At 47.3% G+C, this 15712-nt stretch overlaps 1 protein-coding gene across 1 annotated transcript; it reads left to right on the forward strand.

Annotated features, from left to right (window-relative positions):
- Window positions 1-13: 13 nt before the first annotated feature.
- On the forward strand, window positions 14-9852 carry ITM2A (integral membrane protein 2A). Its single transcript, XM_017819239.1, has 6 exons — window positions 14-153; window positions 3649-3780; window positions 4002-4190; window positions 5266-5376; window positions 6467-6617; window positions 8772-9852. The coding sequence occupies exons 1-6, from the start codon at window positions 70-72 to the stop codon at window positions 8858-8860; spliced, it is 756 nt and encodes a 251-aa protein (XP_017674728.1). The 5' UTR covers window positions 14-69; the 3' UTR covers window positions 8861-9852.
- The last annotated feature ends 5860 nt before the right edge of the window (window positions 9853-15712 follow it).

Genomic DNA, 15712 nt, shown 5'->3' on the forward strand with positions numbered 1-15712 from the left:
CTGGCCGTGCCCCGCCCCCCCCCCGCTGTCCCCGCTGCCGCTCCGGGAGGCGGCAGGAGCGCCGGCGCCATGGTGAAGATCGCCTTCAACTCGCCCTTCGCGCTCAAGGACGAGCCCAAGAAAGAGGCGGCCGAGGCGCTCGTGGCCGACAAGGTGCGGGCGCGGCGGCGTCGCGGGCGGCGGCGGCGGCGGCGGCAGGAGCGGGGCGGTGTTGGGGGGGAGCGGGAGGAGGTGAAGCCGCCGCCGCCATTTTCTCGCGGCCGGGGGAGGCAGCGGCGGCCGCGGGGCCCGGGCTCGTGTGGGGCCGCTGCCCCGGGCGGGTGCGGGAGCGTCGCCGCCCGCAGGGTGAGGGGCCGCGGTGCCGCTGTGCTGTGCCGTGCCGTGCCGTGCCGCGACACCCCCGGACGGCACCGGGTGTTTATCTCGCAGCTGGGCCCGAGCCAGCGCCGCGTTTCCTGACGGGGCTTTAAACCTCCCAGCCCGTGCCCGGGGGGAGCGCGGGGAAAGGGCCCCCCCGGCAGCGCCTTCCAGGCAAACAAAGCGGGACAGCGCTCGTCCTGCGGCGCCCGGAGCCTCCCGGGGAGGCGGCTGAGTGGCGCTTAAATTAAGAAACCTGCCATAAAGGGTTTTAAATAGAAACCCGGGCGAGCGCCCTGCGGTTGGCTTTTCCTTCCCAGTGAGCCGCGCGTCCCTGGCTCGGGTAGAACCTTCCCAGTTTGTGGGAAATTCGTTTTGAAGGTGCCTTGCTTTTAGTCGGAGGGGCTCACCCTCTGGGTAAATACAGCAGTGGCTCTGGAGGGGGAATGTGGGGTGATCCGAGTTTATTTGTAATGAGGGAGTAAGGAAACTTAAAAAAGCAACAACAGAACTTGTGGAGTTGGACTCTAGTGTCTGGGTTTTTTCTTTTTTTTCCCCTTCTAAGCTGTAATCAGGAAGGCAGTTGGCCTTCCAGCCCACTCAGCCTCACCTGAAATAGCCTCTCTTTAGAAGGAGAAGGGATGGAGAGTGATTTTATTGCTCAGTGTACTCTTCCGAGCTTTAGGACTTTTATGTGTGCACGTTTAATACAGTAGCTCCGAGTTACAAGATCAAAAGGACGGAGAGAAAGTAGGGAAACAGGGTAGATAAATAATTTAAATTTTGAAGATGTCATTAACCAGTTTCTTGTGAGACAAACTCATCAGCTACTCCTGAGGCAACTTCTTATATATATATGTATATATATTTGCAGCCCTGTACCGTGCAAGTTCTGAATATAATAGTTCTAATAAACACCTACACTTCTTTTTTTCTTCTCGTGGGAGCTGCTCCTCTCAATTTGGAATATTCTCAGTGTTTGCACTACGTGGGTTTTTAACAGCTCTTCACTCTGACTTCAGGGCTTGGAGTTGCCTGTAAACATCAAGTTCATAATTTTACTCCAAGACAAACTTGTTCGAGTTGTTGTTAATGTCTCCTTTTGCTGGAATATTTGTGCAGAGCAAACAAGCTTAAGGGCTCATGTTGGCTGAAACAGCACAATAAAAGTCCCCTGGAATATCTGCACGAAACCCTTGAGGTTGCAGAATACCCTCCCTGCAGAGTCTTTGAGATGGGACTGACTGGCAACACTGTTACAATAAATGATTTTTCTTTTCCTCTCTTACTCCTCATTTGTAACAAGGTCTAAGCTTGTTACAGCTTAGCACTGCATTTTCTGTGTAGGTTTTTTAATGATTTTTATGTGTTATTTTTGAGCAGAGGTTTTATAACCTACTGGAGCAAAGTCTTACTGTGTTCTCGGCTCTGTCAGCCCTTCAGGTCGAGCTGCCCACATTGCTGCTTAATGTGCTAAAATCCCTTTGCTCTGTTTGAAATAGGTGTAGTGCAAGTGCAGCTAATTACATGTCGACATCATCCCGGCACTGGGAAGGCTGGGGTGCCAAAACTGCTGCAGACTGGTGTGTTCAAGTAGTGACAGGCTGGATGAGTAAGGCACTGAAAGGTGTAGGTTCAGGTGGGAGAACGTGAAGAGAACAGAATTAATAAAGCTGGTTAACCCTGAAAGATGCTTTTCACGTAGCACCATATAAATGTGGCATAATTCTGACTTGAAGTTGGGTTTGCTTTTTCAGATTTTTTGTTTGTTTTGTTTTGAACAAATGCTTATCAAGCCAATTGTAGCAGCTTGTGTCTTGCTGAAGCAACATTTTTGTGTTTGGAGGATGTGCAAGTGGAATGTGGGAGTATTGACTTTCACAAAACAGCTTGGGTTTTGTTTCAGGACTTGCATAACTGATGTTTGACTTTTATGCTGCTGCATCTTGCTGAGCAGGGAATATGTGGAGCCTTGGTGATAATGCTGTGGCTTGTTGTGAGCACAGGTCACTTCACGTGCTGTGTTCTCTGGAGTGCAGACAGTGGGACCCAGTGAAGGCCATGGAAGCTGCTGTGCCCAGTCCAGCCACTGACTCTGGGAGCACCTCACAGGAAAAGATCTTCTACTGTGAAATCCAGTTTTCTTCCTTCCTGACCACTACAAAGAGCAGGTCTTGAAAGTGAGCTACTAAATCCCAGAATCAGGAATCATTAAAGGGACATACTTGACCAAATACAGAGGTTATCTAAATGTGGGTTTGGTTGGTTTTGGGTTTTGCCCCTTTTTTTTTTTTTTCCATTTGAAAGACCCAAACCCAGTGTGTGTTTGCCCAAAGGAAATGTCTCTTCTGATGGTTTGGTGTTTCAAAGTACTTTTGCTGTTCCCTTCTCCACTTGGCTTGTGTCAGCCTTTCACCTGGAAGTCTGGGAAGGTGCTGAAGGAACTCTGGAGGGTTAAATCTGCCATTCAGACACCACCACTGCCTTTGTGGTTGGTATTGCTCAACTCACCACCATGTTATGTGAGAGTAGTTTCCCTTGGGTGCAGTCATCTTGTGTTTGAGGGAACACCGGGCAGAACTAGTTATTGGACTAAAGAGGAATGTTTCAGGCCGCTAGAAATAAAACTTCCTGGGATTTAGGTAGAAGAGACAGTATTTTGAAGCTGCAGGGTAGGATGTGCCACAGGGCCTTGTTTTTATTTGGCATAGTTGGAAGCTGAGTTTAAGCTGACGAGTGGTTTTCTTTCAGAGTGGACTTTGCTTGTGCATATTAAAAGTTCTTAAACCTGGTGGCTTGTGCCAGTTGTCTGTTCCCCAGCCAACAAAGTCGCATCTTGGCTTCGTCTCTTAATCCAGCTTTGTGAGGAAAAGTAGTGTTAGTGCACGTGATAGCCAGAGGAGGAGAGGGAAGAGGCCTGAAAACACTCTGTTCCTCAATGACCTTGATCTACAAATCCTGCTTTTTCTTTGAACTGTGTCGTAGCTGCAGCACTGTATCTTTATTATTAAAGTTATTTAAATTTCTTACACTTCAAATAGTTTCTGGACAAAGGTTTGTCTAGAAAACGTCATCTAACTAAGAAAATACTCTCAGGACCATTTGAAAATCGATCTTAATCTGATGCAGTAATATTTCATGTAAGTGTTTTCTTACTGTATGATGCTGGCTTGCAGTTCTCACAGTTAGAAGAAGTAGAAGATGGTGGGTCGAAGTGAAGCAATTGATAACAGCTCACTTTAAATTCAGAGCAGCTGCACTTTCTAAGTTCTCATCCCTCTTTATTTCAAGGACCCAGAAGTTGCCACACACAGGGGTGAAAGCTCGTCTGGAAGATGCCTGTTGACTCTGCTGGGTCTTGCCTTCATCTTGGCAGGGGTGGTTGTTGGAGGAGCCTGCATCTACAAGTACTTCATGCCCAAGGTAATCTCCAAGTTCTTTTTTGTTTAAGCAGCAGTGAATATAAGAGTGTAATTATAAATGGATTACACTACACTAGAAAACCTTCAGGAAGTGGGATGTGAGGACCGTGGTGTCCTTTCTAAGAGCTGCAGGTGTTCCAGACCTGTGCTGTGTCACAGCAGAGCTGTCAGAGATGCAGCTTTCAGGCTCGTGTGCTGTGCCTAACCAGCCTGCTCTCCCAGCACAAGGTGTACCGAGGGGAGATGTGCTACTTTGAGAACGAGGGCCGGGAGCGGGCGGCCGAGCCGTACTTCCTGCCCATCGCCGAGGAGGCCGAGATCCGCGAGGACGACAACATCGCCATCATCGACGTGCCCGTGCCCAAGTTCTCCGGCAGCGACCCCGCCGCCATCGTGCACGACTTCGACAGGGTGAGGCACAGCGGGCACGGCCCGGCCCCGGGGCTGCCACTCTGGGGCCTCGCAGCTCTGCCAGTGCAAGCTGCTCTTCGGGGTTGGGTTGAGTGTGGGAGATCTGACCCCTTGAACTCTGCAATAGGATTAACTCTGCGAGGGTGTTGGAGTCATGTGGGGGCGAACTCCTCTCCCTGAGTTGTTTCTCAGGAAGATGCATCTCCCTGTGGTGCAACTATAAATATTGTTGCCCATGGGATGTCTGGAAGTGCCGCTTGCTGTTTGGTCAGGAACCCCCTGTAAGTGCCAGTGAGGGCAGAAGAATATTGTAACTGTGAGCTAAGAAACTGAGGCTTTGCCAAACTTACAGCAAAATGCAGGATTGCAAACAGGTGTGGGCCTTGGAGAAGGGAATTGAAAAAGCACTTGAAGCAGCTGAAACCTTGACCTGACAGTGCTGTGTTAGTTGCATGGGTTTTCTCTAAGGCAAAGATGGGAGGATGGCTTTAATTTGACTTTTTTATTAAAGTCATGGCAGTAGTATTAACATTTATCCTTAGTCAGCTGTAAAAGCTCTGGTAGGTTGTTTGTAAAGCCAACCTTGGCAATGTTGATAGAATAAATAGATAATTCTAGTTTCTGCAGTTCTTGTGCTCGGTGGTAATGCCGATGAGACCTTCTAGAGCTTAATGCTTTTCCTGAAGAGCTATTTACAGGGAATGATTGTTTCTCAGCAGCTGGCTACCTTTTGTTTGCACTGTGCCTAATTAGACCTCTTCAGTTTTGAGAGCATGATCACAAATACTTCCTCTGTGTTAGTACAGACTGTACTCCTTTAGAATTATGATAAAAACTGCTTTTATAGTCAGCTCTCTATTCTGTAGAAAGGTTTTGTAAACTATCACTGTAACCACTTTTGGCTTGCAAAGCTGTTAACATTTCAGTTCTCACAGTAGACAGTTCCTGAATGCGTCTCTTGAGCCTATCTGTGTGTGATCTCAGCTTCTTCAGCTTCCTCCTTAGTCCTTGTAAAGCTGTGTTTTATTAATCCAAGGCCCCCTTAATTAATTGAAACCTTATTTTTTTAAAATAGCTTTTGACAGCGTATCTCGACTTGCAACTGGGCAACTGCTACGTGATCCCGCTGAACACGTCCATAGTGATGCCTCCAAGGAACCTGATGGATCTCTTCGCAAAGCTGGCGGTATGTGGAGCTTTGCTGCTGACTTGTGCTGACAAGATGGCTTTTGATAAGAGAGCTGGTGCTGCTCCTGAACTCCGGGCTCTTACTGGAACAGTCCTCCTGCCATCAAAGTCCATAATCCCCTGGCTCAGTCACTGTGCTGGAGTTAAGGCCAGCTGTCAGTGGATATTATGTTGAGTAGATTCATGCCTAATGCTCTTATTAATACCTGGCTTTATGAGAGCTGAAAGCAACCAGCAGATAAGGTTAAATTTAGCTGTTAGAAAGGAATTTGATAAAGCTCCAAATATCATTGAAAGCCTAAACCTGAAAGTTCCTCCCGGAAAGCTCGTTTGCCCCGTGAGAGTTTCGATGAAAAGAACAATGGTAACTTGTTCCCCTGTTGTTGGCACTGCAGTTATGAGCTCACCACAAGCATCTGGACTCTTCAGTCACTAAAACTGGTGTTTTTCCAAGGTGACTTATGGGTCAAGTTCATAGAGCTTGCTGCTCCTTCCCAATTAAATGCAGTACTCAGCTATGGGGTGTCAAATGGACTTTTTAAAAAAGGCATTGACTGTTTTAGACCTAATTTGAGAGACCACCGGTCTTGTTTGCTTCTTGAAGACAAGCTCTGTGTTTCCCTGGAGCATCTCCCTGCCCCTGTTTTTAGGAGTTGCTTGTGAGGGGTGGGAGGCTGTTTGTAGTGCTGTGATCTTCTGATGAAGCCTTTTGTGTGTTGCCCTGCTTTTTATATATTAGAAATATATTGCCTCAAACCTGGAACCTTTCACAATACTTTGTTTCTCTTTTAACTGCAAACTTTGTTGTGCACAAATAAACTTGCCCAGGTTCTGTTTATGTTTGCTTCATGTGAGGCCGGCAGTGTTGAGGTTAAATGTGCTTTGTTTGGGTGTAACTGCAACTGTTTGAAATGGCCTTTGTCAGGTTTTAACTTCTCTGGTATGCAGCTGGTCAAGCCCAGCATATCTTAGTATTAAATAGAAGGAAAGCTGCAATCTGCAGCCTGAAGCCCTTCCAAAGCAAGGAGTAAAATGTAGAGGTTTGTCTGTTAGCAGAAGTCTGTATCTCCAGGTTTTTTCTCTTTCAGACTGGCTCTTACCTGCCTCAGACCTACCTGGTCCGTGAGGAGATGGTGGTCACAGAGGAGATTGATAATGTGTCTGATCTGGGCATCTTCATCTACCAGCTCTGTGTGGGAAAAGAGACCTTCAGACTTCAGCGCAGAGACCAGATCCTGGGTAAGTTCCCCTCAGTAACAAAATAAATCTGTTGTTCAGTAGGGAAGAGGGAGATACTTAAACCCTGGGAGTTTTTACACTTGGAAATCTGAGTGCTGAGTATGAGCTGAGGCCAAGCATAGATGTGCTGGGTATTTCCTGTGCTTTCACATATGTGTCACTTGAACATGCTGAGAAAGTTTCACTTACAGAATTACAGGTCACATGCCCAAACCAAATTGGAATTTAAGCTTATTTCTGTTCTGTCTTGTGGTTGAAGTTGTAAGTTAGTTTGGCCCCAAAATTCATATAATATATGAATTCATATAATTCATAATGTGAGTCTCTGTAGGTGCAGCTTATTCTGTCACTGTCCTATCTAAAACTGGGTTACAGGAACACCAAGTACAAACATTATCTTCTGCTTCGCTTGCTCTGAAAAACAAAGTAATTGAACAGTGAGCTCCGGACATCCCAGACTTCCTCTCTGAAAGAGGAAGGACACTTCAGAGGAGCTGCTGAGCTGTTCCTTCACTGCCTGTCTCCTGCCACCTTGCCATTCTGAGGAAGAGCCTGAGGTGTCAATGCTTTGACCTTCTCGTACAGAAACCCATTGCTGTAAATTTTGGTTCACTGTAGCTCTTCAATCACTTCATATCTGCTGCTGCCACCAAACCCAGGGAGCTAATCCTTTGTCAGATAGAGCCTTTCAGAATGCAAATGTTTGGTTTGTTGGAACTCTCTGCTCCTGTTTTTCTGCCAAGCTCTTAGGCAAGAGTTCCCTTAGCCCAGTTGCAGCATCAGGAGCCACATGTGCTACTTGTACAATGTCCTGTCCTGGATGGAGGGCAGGCTCCCTATGTGGGAACATAAAAGGGTTTCTTTGTAGCTCATGGTGTAGGGCACGTGAAGGCAGAGGAACTGCTGCCCTTCTGGGAGGGAGAGGCACGTGTCTGTGAGCTGTTGGGAGGGTGATTTTTGGGAACAGGGCTAAATTGACAGCTGCTGTCACTGCAAGTCTGCAGACAGTACTGTGAAGAGTGTTTGTGATGTTTCCTTAAATCATCCTGCTAGAGTATGTTGTTGACATCTTCACTGCAGAGTAAAAGATTTCTACAGAATTCTTGCACAAAAGGATTCTGGTAAATGAATAATGTTTCCTAGTACTGTTGCTGTGCTGTAACTCTCCTCGTTTACCTGTGGAGGGGAGAGGGTGGAAAGTCAAGTCAAACAGTAGAGTGCTGCTGCTGAGGAGGACATTGTTCAGGGCTTGTCTTGCCTTCCCAATCACATTTATTATTATTATTATTATTAATAATAATAATAATAATAACGACAATAATAATAATAATAATAATAAAGCACACCTTTATTGCAGCGTGTCCAAGCCATGCACACATAAATGAATCAGAAATGGATAAACTCCTTTAGCTTCTCTCATGTAGCTGTTGCTGCTTTGGCTCTTGGATTTTGTAGAGTTCCTGGGTGATCTGTTGGATCAAACTGACCTCAGGTTCTGTGGCAGTTCCCTGGATTTCTAACTTGAAGGCATGGGAGAAACCAGACAGATCATCCTGTTAGATGGGCATTGGAAACTTCATCTCCATCTTAGTGCCTTGGAATTGCAGCAGAGCCTGTTTTAAGTGTTTATAAACTACAGCAGTGCCCTGCTGGGTTTGGTTTAAGAGCTAGTGCTTCTCTTGCTTACTGTGAGCACTCTCTGCTTATTAAGCAATGCATAAATCTTCTCTTAATTGCTGAAGTGCTTTAGGTGAGCAGCTTGTCTTTGATTGTAGAACTGCTCTGTTCTTGTCCCCTAGTAAAGAGTCACAGCTGATACAGGTAAACTGCCTGGGTCAGACCCAATGCTGGCATGTCCCAAAATAGAGAAAATCACTTTAGTAGTGTTAGGAAAAACTTGAGGGAGGTCATCAGCTGAGTGGCAAATCCTCCCAAGGTGAAGGCAGCTCTGCAGAGCACACCCTGGGAAATGCACGCTGGGTGGGGGATTTCTGATGGAAAACAACCCAATGCCAGGCTCTGCTGGCAACTCCTGGCTGAAGAAACACGATGTACTGAGTGATGGTGTCTTGCTGCTGTTTGTGATGATACAAACCTGGCAGTCCTTGCTGCTGGGCTGTGCTTTACTCAGCTCTCGTCCTCTCTCGTCCCCAGGTGTGCAGAAACGGGCAGCAGAGAACTGTCACTCCATCAGACACTTCGAAAACTCTTTCGTTGTTGAAACAAAGATCTGTCAGCAGTGAAGGGTGGTGGATGAGAGGTGACCTGTTCACACCTCCCTTGGGAAGTCTGAGCGTTAGACATCGACTTCTGAAATTAAACCGTGCAGTGATAATCAAAAGCCTTATGCATCTTCTGTGTACTGCTTGTATTTCAAAAGACAAAGTCACCATTTCAGCTTTCGTTGATCCTTGGTATAACTTTTTAGTTGTCTCATGTAAAACTTAAATTTGAGTAAGGGTTTTTTTTTTTTTAGAAGGCTAATAGCAGTTTATCTGTTGAATGTGTTTGATTTAGTGTAACCTGGGAATGGCAGAAAAATATATATATATATAAAAATGTTAACCAGTTCCTTGGCTGGAACCAGTTATGTTCACCTTAACTTTCACAGAATGATTAATATTAATAATCTGTGGTTTGCACATCTTGTGTAGTTCTGTAGAGTAGCTCTGCGCTCCCTGTCCTGGCTCAACCCCCCTCATCTGGATCATTAAAGGTTTATTTTAACGACCATGTGTGAAGCATGTAAAATCCAAGCTCAGTGACCAGAAACCTTTAACACTACCCTGTTTCTTTTGTGCAATTACTGTACTGAATTCGTATGTATATTTGGAACCTTCCCCGAGCTTACGTTGAGTTCTCCCTCGGTTTGGTTTTGTGGCATTTAGTTGTTAGATTTGGATAGAGTTACTCTTAAAGCTTGTCAGTATTTTTGGTTAGGACTTGGTTTATCCCGTAACTTCCTCTTTCAAGGATCTCTTCTGCTGTAGCTCACTTGTGAATGTGACTGTAGTTGTAAACTTAAACTACTCCAGCTTATATAAACTTTTTAGATCAACTTTTTATGAGCAAGTAGCTTTACTGCTGCAGTCAGAGCAATGTTCCTTTTTTTTGAAAGCTGCAGTTTAAAGATAACCAAGAGTTAGTGTCCTGCAGTCGATAAACTCGAGAGTTTTATTAAGGGACTTTATATTGGCATAAATTCTGCAACCCTATAATAAATGTTTCTCTAAAACTTTCGTGTCTGTGTGACTTCCTGGTGCTCAGAGGTGAGGGAAGTGATGCTGTGGGCCTGGGGCAGCGTGCAGTGCTCTTCCTTTTACCCCTCTTAATCTCTTTCTCAGCTTGTGAAGCTGGATTTCCTCTTCCTGGTGCTGTGGAAATGCTTTGTGGTGCCAAACAAGCTCGAGGAGCAGAGGGAAGACAAGACCCCTCACTCCAACTCTGAATATTGTGTGAAATGCAGCCATGATCCCCACGGGGAGCTCTCGCTGTGGTCAGTGCTGGAAGATGAGCAGAGCACTTGGGGCACAGCAAGGCAGGGGTGTCTTTAGCAATTCATTTGAATATTGATGTTAATGAGGCTGTAATGGAAGGTTGGCCTGTCCCAGTGTGCCCAGGGCACTGTTAATGAGGGGGTTGTTCAGCATGTCATGATAGACTGAGACAGCAGAGGGTTAATGAGCAGTTTGGGGTCAGTTCTGCCCCTGAGCTCTGCTGGGCTGAGAGCGCAGAGAGAACAGTCCTGCAGTGAAATGTCTGTGATTCAAAGAGCTAAAGTGTGTCCTGGCCCCTTCTAACTTTCCTGGAAAGTGGCTGGGATTATACAGCTGGAAAGAAAACAGCAGGATTTGTGTGCAGAGGACTGAGGGGAGTGAGAAGTGGCTGTAGGAGTCAGTCATTGCTCGTGAAACTGCAGAGGAGAGAACACAGGAATTCTAACACAGAGACCAACACAGCTCTTCCCCTGAGGTGCTGGGTGATGCCATGCAGAGGATGTGTCCCAAAACTACAGCTTTGGCTCTAAAATAGTGTGTGTAGGAGAGTATTCATTATATACTTAAATTTACTGAAATAAAATGCTGCAGAAAGCTGTAATCACTGTCATAGAGTCAGGTTTGCTTTCCTCAGGAGTGTTACTGGGGGAAGCAGCTGCACTAGGAAGTTTCTGCTGCAGACTTGCTGTGTCCTTGGACAAGTAGGAATTCCCTCCTCAGGATTGTCTGGGGGGGCAACCAGGATGGGTTTGTTTTGGTAACCTGGAGTCGAAGGGCTTGAAAATCTGTTGGTTGTGGAGAGCAAGAAGCACTTTCTTGCAGCAGGAGGTTTGATTTTATGGAAAATAGACCCCAGGAATTGTTCCTTCCAGCTCAGTGTCTGTGCAGAGTCTGGCCACCTCCAGCCATGTACAGGAGTGCTGGACCTGCTTCCAGAGGGGCTGAAACACTTTCTCTTACCTTTGCCTGGTAAAGCTTTTAAAAGCAATGAAGTCAGTTCCTTGAGAAGTCATTAGATGTTCCAGGCAGGGCGCCAGGACACGGAGGAACGGATTGTTCGTTACCTGCTCCCGTGGTGAGAGAGGAGCTGGGCTGCTCTCTTGTGTGATCTGTCCCTGAGCGTTTCGGGCTGGGTGTCCAAGCCAAAAGACTGGAGTTTTAAGGTATGCCTGGGATCTCCTCATGCTGTGTCTGGCTTTGAGCAGCTCCTGTGTTCAGCTGGTCTGTAGGAAGCAGGAGGGAGCATGAGATGGAGCCCTTTGCACCAGTAGATGGCACAGGCAGCAAACATTTGAGTGTAAAGTGTGTGTAACTGGTAAAGACTTGGTGTATTCATCTAACAGAGAGTTTTTCAGGTATTTTGCCAAAATTAAACCTTAAAATGGTTTGATCAGGGCTTCCTTTAGCTGGTGTTTAGTGTCTTTGCTTAGTTTTTTTTAGTGAGGATCATTTTGATCATACAACTGTAACCTGTGCAAAACCCTGTTTAATATCTGGGTAGGACTGCACTACAGGCGTGGGTGTGGTGATGAAGGGATGACACTGCTGGGATGCAAATGCAAACTTATTTACTATAATAGCTTCCTTTACATGTGTGTTTACTGGAAAAGCAACCAGTGTGCACAGGGCAATCAGCAGCTCTGCAATGATGTACTGACAGTTTATTTTAGCTTGCAGGTTATTTTTCTGACCTGTTCATTTACATGTATGTTTTTAATACCTTTAGCAATGTTAAGTTGGCAGTCCAGTGCTTTGGATATTTCCTCTTCCAGCATTACATGTGATTTACTTTTTTCTTCTTCAAGTTTAAGGACATTAATCAGAAAGACACAAGAGAAAAATAATTATTAAGAACACACTTGGATTTGTTACTCAGAGGAGGTGCCGTTGACCTTTGCAGAAGCCTCCTGGCTTCATGTGACTATGAGGTGTGGGTGGCTGGTGGTGACAGACCCTTCCATTACAGGAGGTGCTGGTCTACACTTAGAACTTCAGAGTCTCCACAGGGGAGGTGCTCTGGTCCCCTTATCATCTAAGAAGGACATGGAACTGTTGGAGTGAGGCCAGAGAGGCCACGAAGCTGATAATGATAATGCCTCCCCTGTGGAGACAGGCTGGGAGAGCTGGGGCTGTTCAGCCTGGAGAAGAGAATGTTGTGTGGAGACCCCACAGCACCTTCCAGGATCTGAAGGGGCAAACAAGGAATCCAGAGTGACAGGAACGGGAGTGACAGGACAAGGGGGAATGAGTGAAAGCTGAAAGAGGGGAAATTTAGGTGAGATATTAGGAAGAATTATTTTACTGTGAGGGTGGGGAGGCCCTGGCACAGGCTGGACAGGACTTGGAGCAACCTGGGCTAGTGGAAGGTGTCCCTGCCCATGGCAGGAGGTGGGACTGGCTGGGCTTTAAAGTCCCTTCTGACCCAAACCATTCTTTGATTCATGGCCTCTTCTGGACTTGCTCCAACAGTTCTGTGTCCTCCTTTTATTGGAGGCACCAGACCTGGACACAGCACTCCAGGCGTGGTGTCACCAGAGCAGAGCAGTGTGGGGCCACATAAATGGGGTGCAGCCCCCCAAACCTCCACTTTGGGGCTGCATTACCACCCTGGGAGGGCCGAGCTCCAGGACAGGTTTGGAAGGATTAAAGCTGCTGTGCCTGCCCTAATTCCAGGCCATAGAGGGGTGGCTTTGCTGCCAGCTGTGGCACAGAGCCCAAATGCCAGCACTGATTGAAGCTTCCAGGCTGCAACCAAAATAATTACAATATGGATAATTACAGCCACATTATTTCATTAAAATTGGTCCTTCATTAAGTGCATATATTTGTGATATTGCCTAGGCAGTACAGATGGGTGTATTTCCTGTCTTGAAATAATTAGAGGCTCTCCACCTAAACTCCACCTATCAAGGAGATTATTTCTTATAGTTCAACTATTCTGTTTACTTAAGTGTATTTTCCCTCTTTTTGTGCTGGGACACCCCCAAGTTCCACGTTAACAGATGTGAAGATGAATTTACTGTCTGAGAACTTGTGACCTGGGATGTAGATGTCGTGTCTTACAGAAGCATTTGGGTTCCCTTGAGCTGTTCCCTTTTAGGCCTTGGTGACGTTTGAAGCTCTCTGGGTTAAGCCCACGGGTGGACACCTGATTCTGGAACAAGGAACTTCCTTCCCACAGACCTAATCCCTTGCTGGAATGGAACCAGGTGCTTTAATTCTGGAGTGGGAGCGTCAGCGTGTGGGATCCATCAGGAATAGATCCATGGATGGAGGAGGTCTCAGTGGGATATTGGGAAGGAATTGTCAACTGGGAGGGTGGGGAGGCCCTGGCACAGGTTGGCCAGAGAAGCTGTGGCTGCCCCATCCCTGGAAGTGTCCAAGGCCAGGTTGGACGGGGCTTGGAGCAACCTGGGCTGGTGGAACATGTCCCTGCCCATGGCAGAGGGTGGAACCAGGTGGTCTTTAAGGTCCCTTCCAACCCAAACCATCCTGGGATTCTAAAGGCTGTGGAGGCCTGGAGCTCACTGTTTTCTCCTACACTTAAGGCCCTCAACAAGAAACTTTGTTTTCCCTCAGTCAAGAGTCTTGATCTACAGGGAAAATCAGGCCTGAGCAGTGCCCCAGGAGCCAGCAATCCTGGGGACAGGCTCTCCTCAGCCCACACACGCCGCCTCTCCGAGCCACCTCCACCAGCACAGCTCCACCACGGAAAACCCTTTCAGAGAGCCGGGAAGAGGAGGAGATGTTTCTGGAGCATCATCCAGAGATCCACCCGCTCCAGTGGTGATCTGTGACTTGTGTGAAGCTCTGAGGAGGGCAGAGAGCCCTCCGAGGCCCAGGAGAGCAGCTCTCAGTGCAGCACAGATGTAGCTGATAAGCACAAAGGCTTTCCTGTCTGGGGTGGGTGGGAAGGGGCCGTTACAGCTCCGCTCCCACCACGGAAGCGCCGGCGCTGCTCGGGTGAGAGGCTGAGCCTCCCCCGGCTTTGGGGGTTTTTTGTCACAGTGTGAGGAGGCAAAGCTGTAACTGCTTCAGCTTCAGCCAGGGTGACAAGGCTTCTACAGCCCCCTGAGCTCAAGGAGCGTTTGGACAACGCTCTCAGGGACAGGGTGGAATTCTTGGTGTGTCCTGTGCGGGGTCAGGAGTGGGACTTGATGATCCTGATGGGTCCCTTTCAATTCAGCATATTCTGTGATTCTGATTTTTAAACAGGGCTGAGGACATGAAGGTGACAAAAGCTACGACCACCAAGTGCAGAGAAACCAAAGCAGGGAATTAATTATTTATTACCAAGTTACCACTGGGATCATCACCCCCCAGAACCAAATCACCTTCCACTTCCCTCCCAGGGGATTTTTGGTCATCAAGTGAAAGCTGCAGGTTTCCCTCACTACAGGGAGGAGCACTGACATGACTGCATTTCATTACTATTGTTTGGTTCTTGATGCTTTAAGTAACTGACTTTTTTTTTTTCCAGACTGGATCTCCTGGCCACTGCTGTAGATCCTGTAGGTCACATTCACAGAGCTCAGTTTATCACCCCAAAGACTGGAGCTCCTGTGCCCTGACTTAACCAAACACTGCTTTAACAGGTCCAGCTTATTTTTTCACAGGTTTTTATCAAACCATCTCTGACAAGATTTTATCTCTTTGGTTTTGTGCTGGACAGGGTGGACTGTGTGTGGGTCACTGGCTGTGGGTTGGTTTAGTTGTTGAGGTGTGAGTGCCTTTGTGCCCAACAAGCTGGGACAATGCTCATTTTTGGGCTCTAACAGCAAAAAAGGAAGTGAACTGTGCAGTTAAATGTGTCAAAATTTGCTGCTGCTGCAGCTTAACCCGGGCAGGAAAATCTAACAGTTACAGAGACACGAGGAGGCTGCCCAGGATGTTGAGCAACCAGCTGACAAAATAGCAAATAAAACCTAGCACTGATAAAAAAAGGGGGGGGGGAAATTCTGCTTAGGTAAGAGGAGCTGTAAGTCAGCTCTTTTTGTGCTGAAAGGAGATATTTTGGGTTCATGAGCATTTGATGGCAGAGAAGATGAAGAGGGCACTGGAAATGCTGTAGGAGCTGTGCCGTGGCCATTGGCATGTGGCCCTGCTCCCACCTCCAAGGATAGGAGGTGGCTGGAGGTCCTGAGTGTGGTGAGACCTCACTTCCACCACAGCACGAGTCGTGCAGAGGAGCTCAAAAGGGAACCAGTTGCTCCTGGTGCAAGAGGGAGGGACAGCAAAGGTGCCAGAAACACACCCAGAACTGCTCCCACCAGCCCCGTGTCAGCCTCACTTGCCTTGTCTCCTGTGTAAATAAGACTTATGAAAACCCTCGATGCTCTTTCTAAACAGCTTAAGCTGCCAAAGCATCCCCAAGACCTTCCTTGGCTCTGTGCTGCTGCCCTGATGGCTTTTCTTTTGGCCCAGCCCAAATTAAACCTAATTCTGTGTCCAAAAGCCACTTGTCACTCCAGCACAGACTGAGCCTGGTGAGATCATTGGCAGAGACCTCAGTGCTTTGCTCCTCAGCGATAACAACCCTCTGGGGGCAGGGCTGCAAGCAGAGGAAATACTTCATGCAGAGTAAAGGGGATGTTTTGG

This window comes from Lepidothrix coronata, unplaced genomic scaffold, assembly GCF_001604755.1.
Source record: "Lepidothrix coronata isolate B3197 unplaced genomic scaffold, Lepidothrix_coronata-1.0 Scaffold73, whole genome shotgun sequence".
In the NCBI taxonomy this organism is placed as follows: Eukaryota; Metazoa; Chordata; class Aves; order Passeriformes; family Pipridae; genus Lepidothrix; species Lepidothrix coronata.

What these genes read in the sequence shown, in the direction of transcription:
- ITM2A (XM_017819239.1), top strand. Translation starts at nt 70, where the DNA reads ATGGTGAAGATCGCCTTCAACTCGCCCTTCGCGCTCAAGGACGAGCCC. An exon ending in ACAAGTACTTCATGCCCAAG is followed by an intron (nt 3,781 to 4,001) that starts GTAATCTCCAAG and finishes CTGCTCTCCCAG; the next exon opens with CACAAGGTGTACCGAGGGGA. An exon ending in TCGTGCACGACTTCGACAGG is followed by an intron (nt 4,191 to 5,265) that starts GTGAGGCACAGC and finishes TTTTTAAAATAG; the next exon opens with CTTTTGACAGCGTATCTCGA.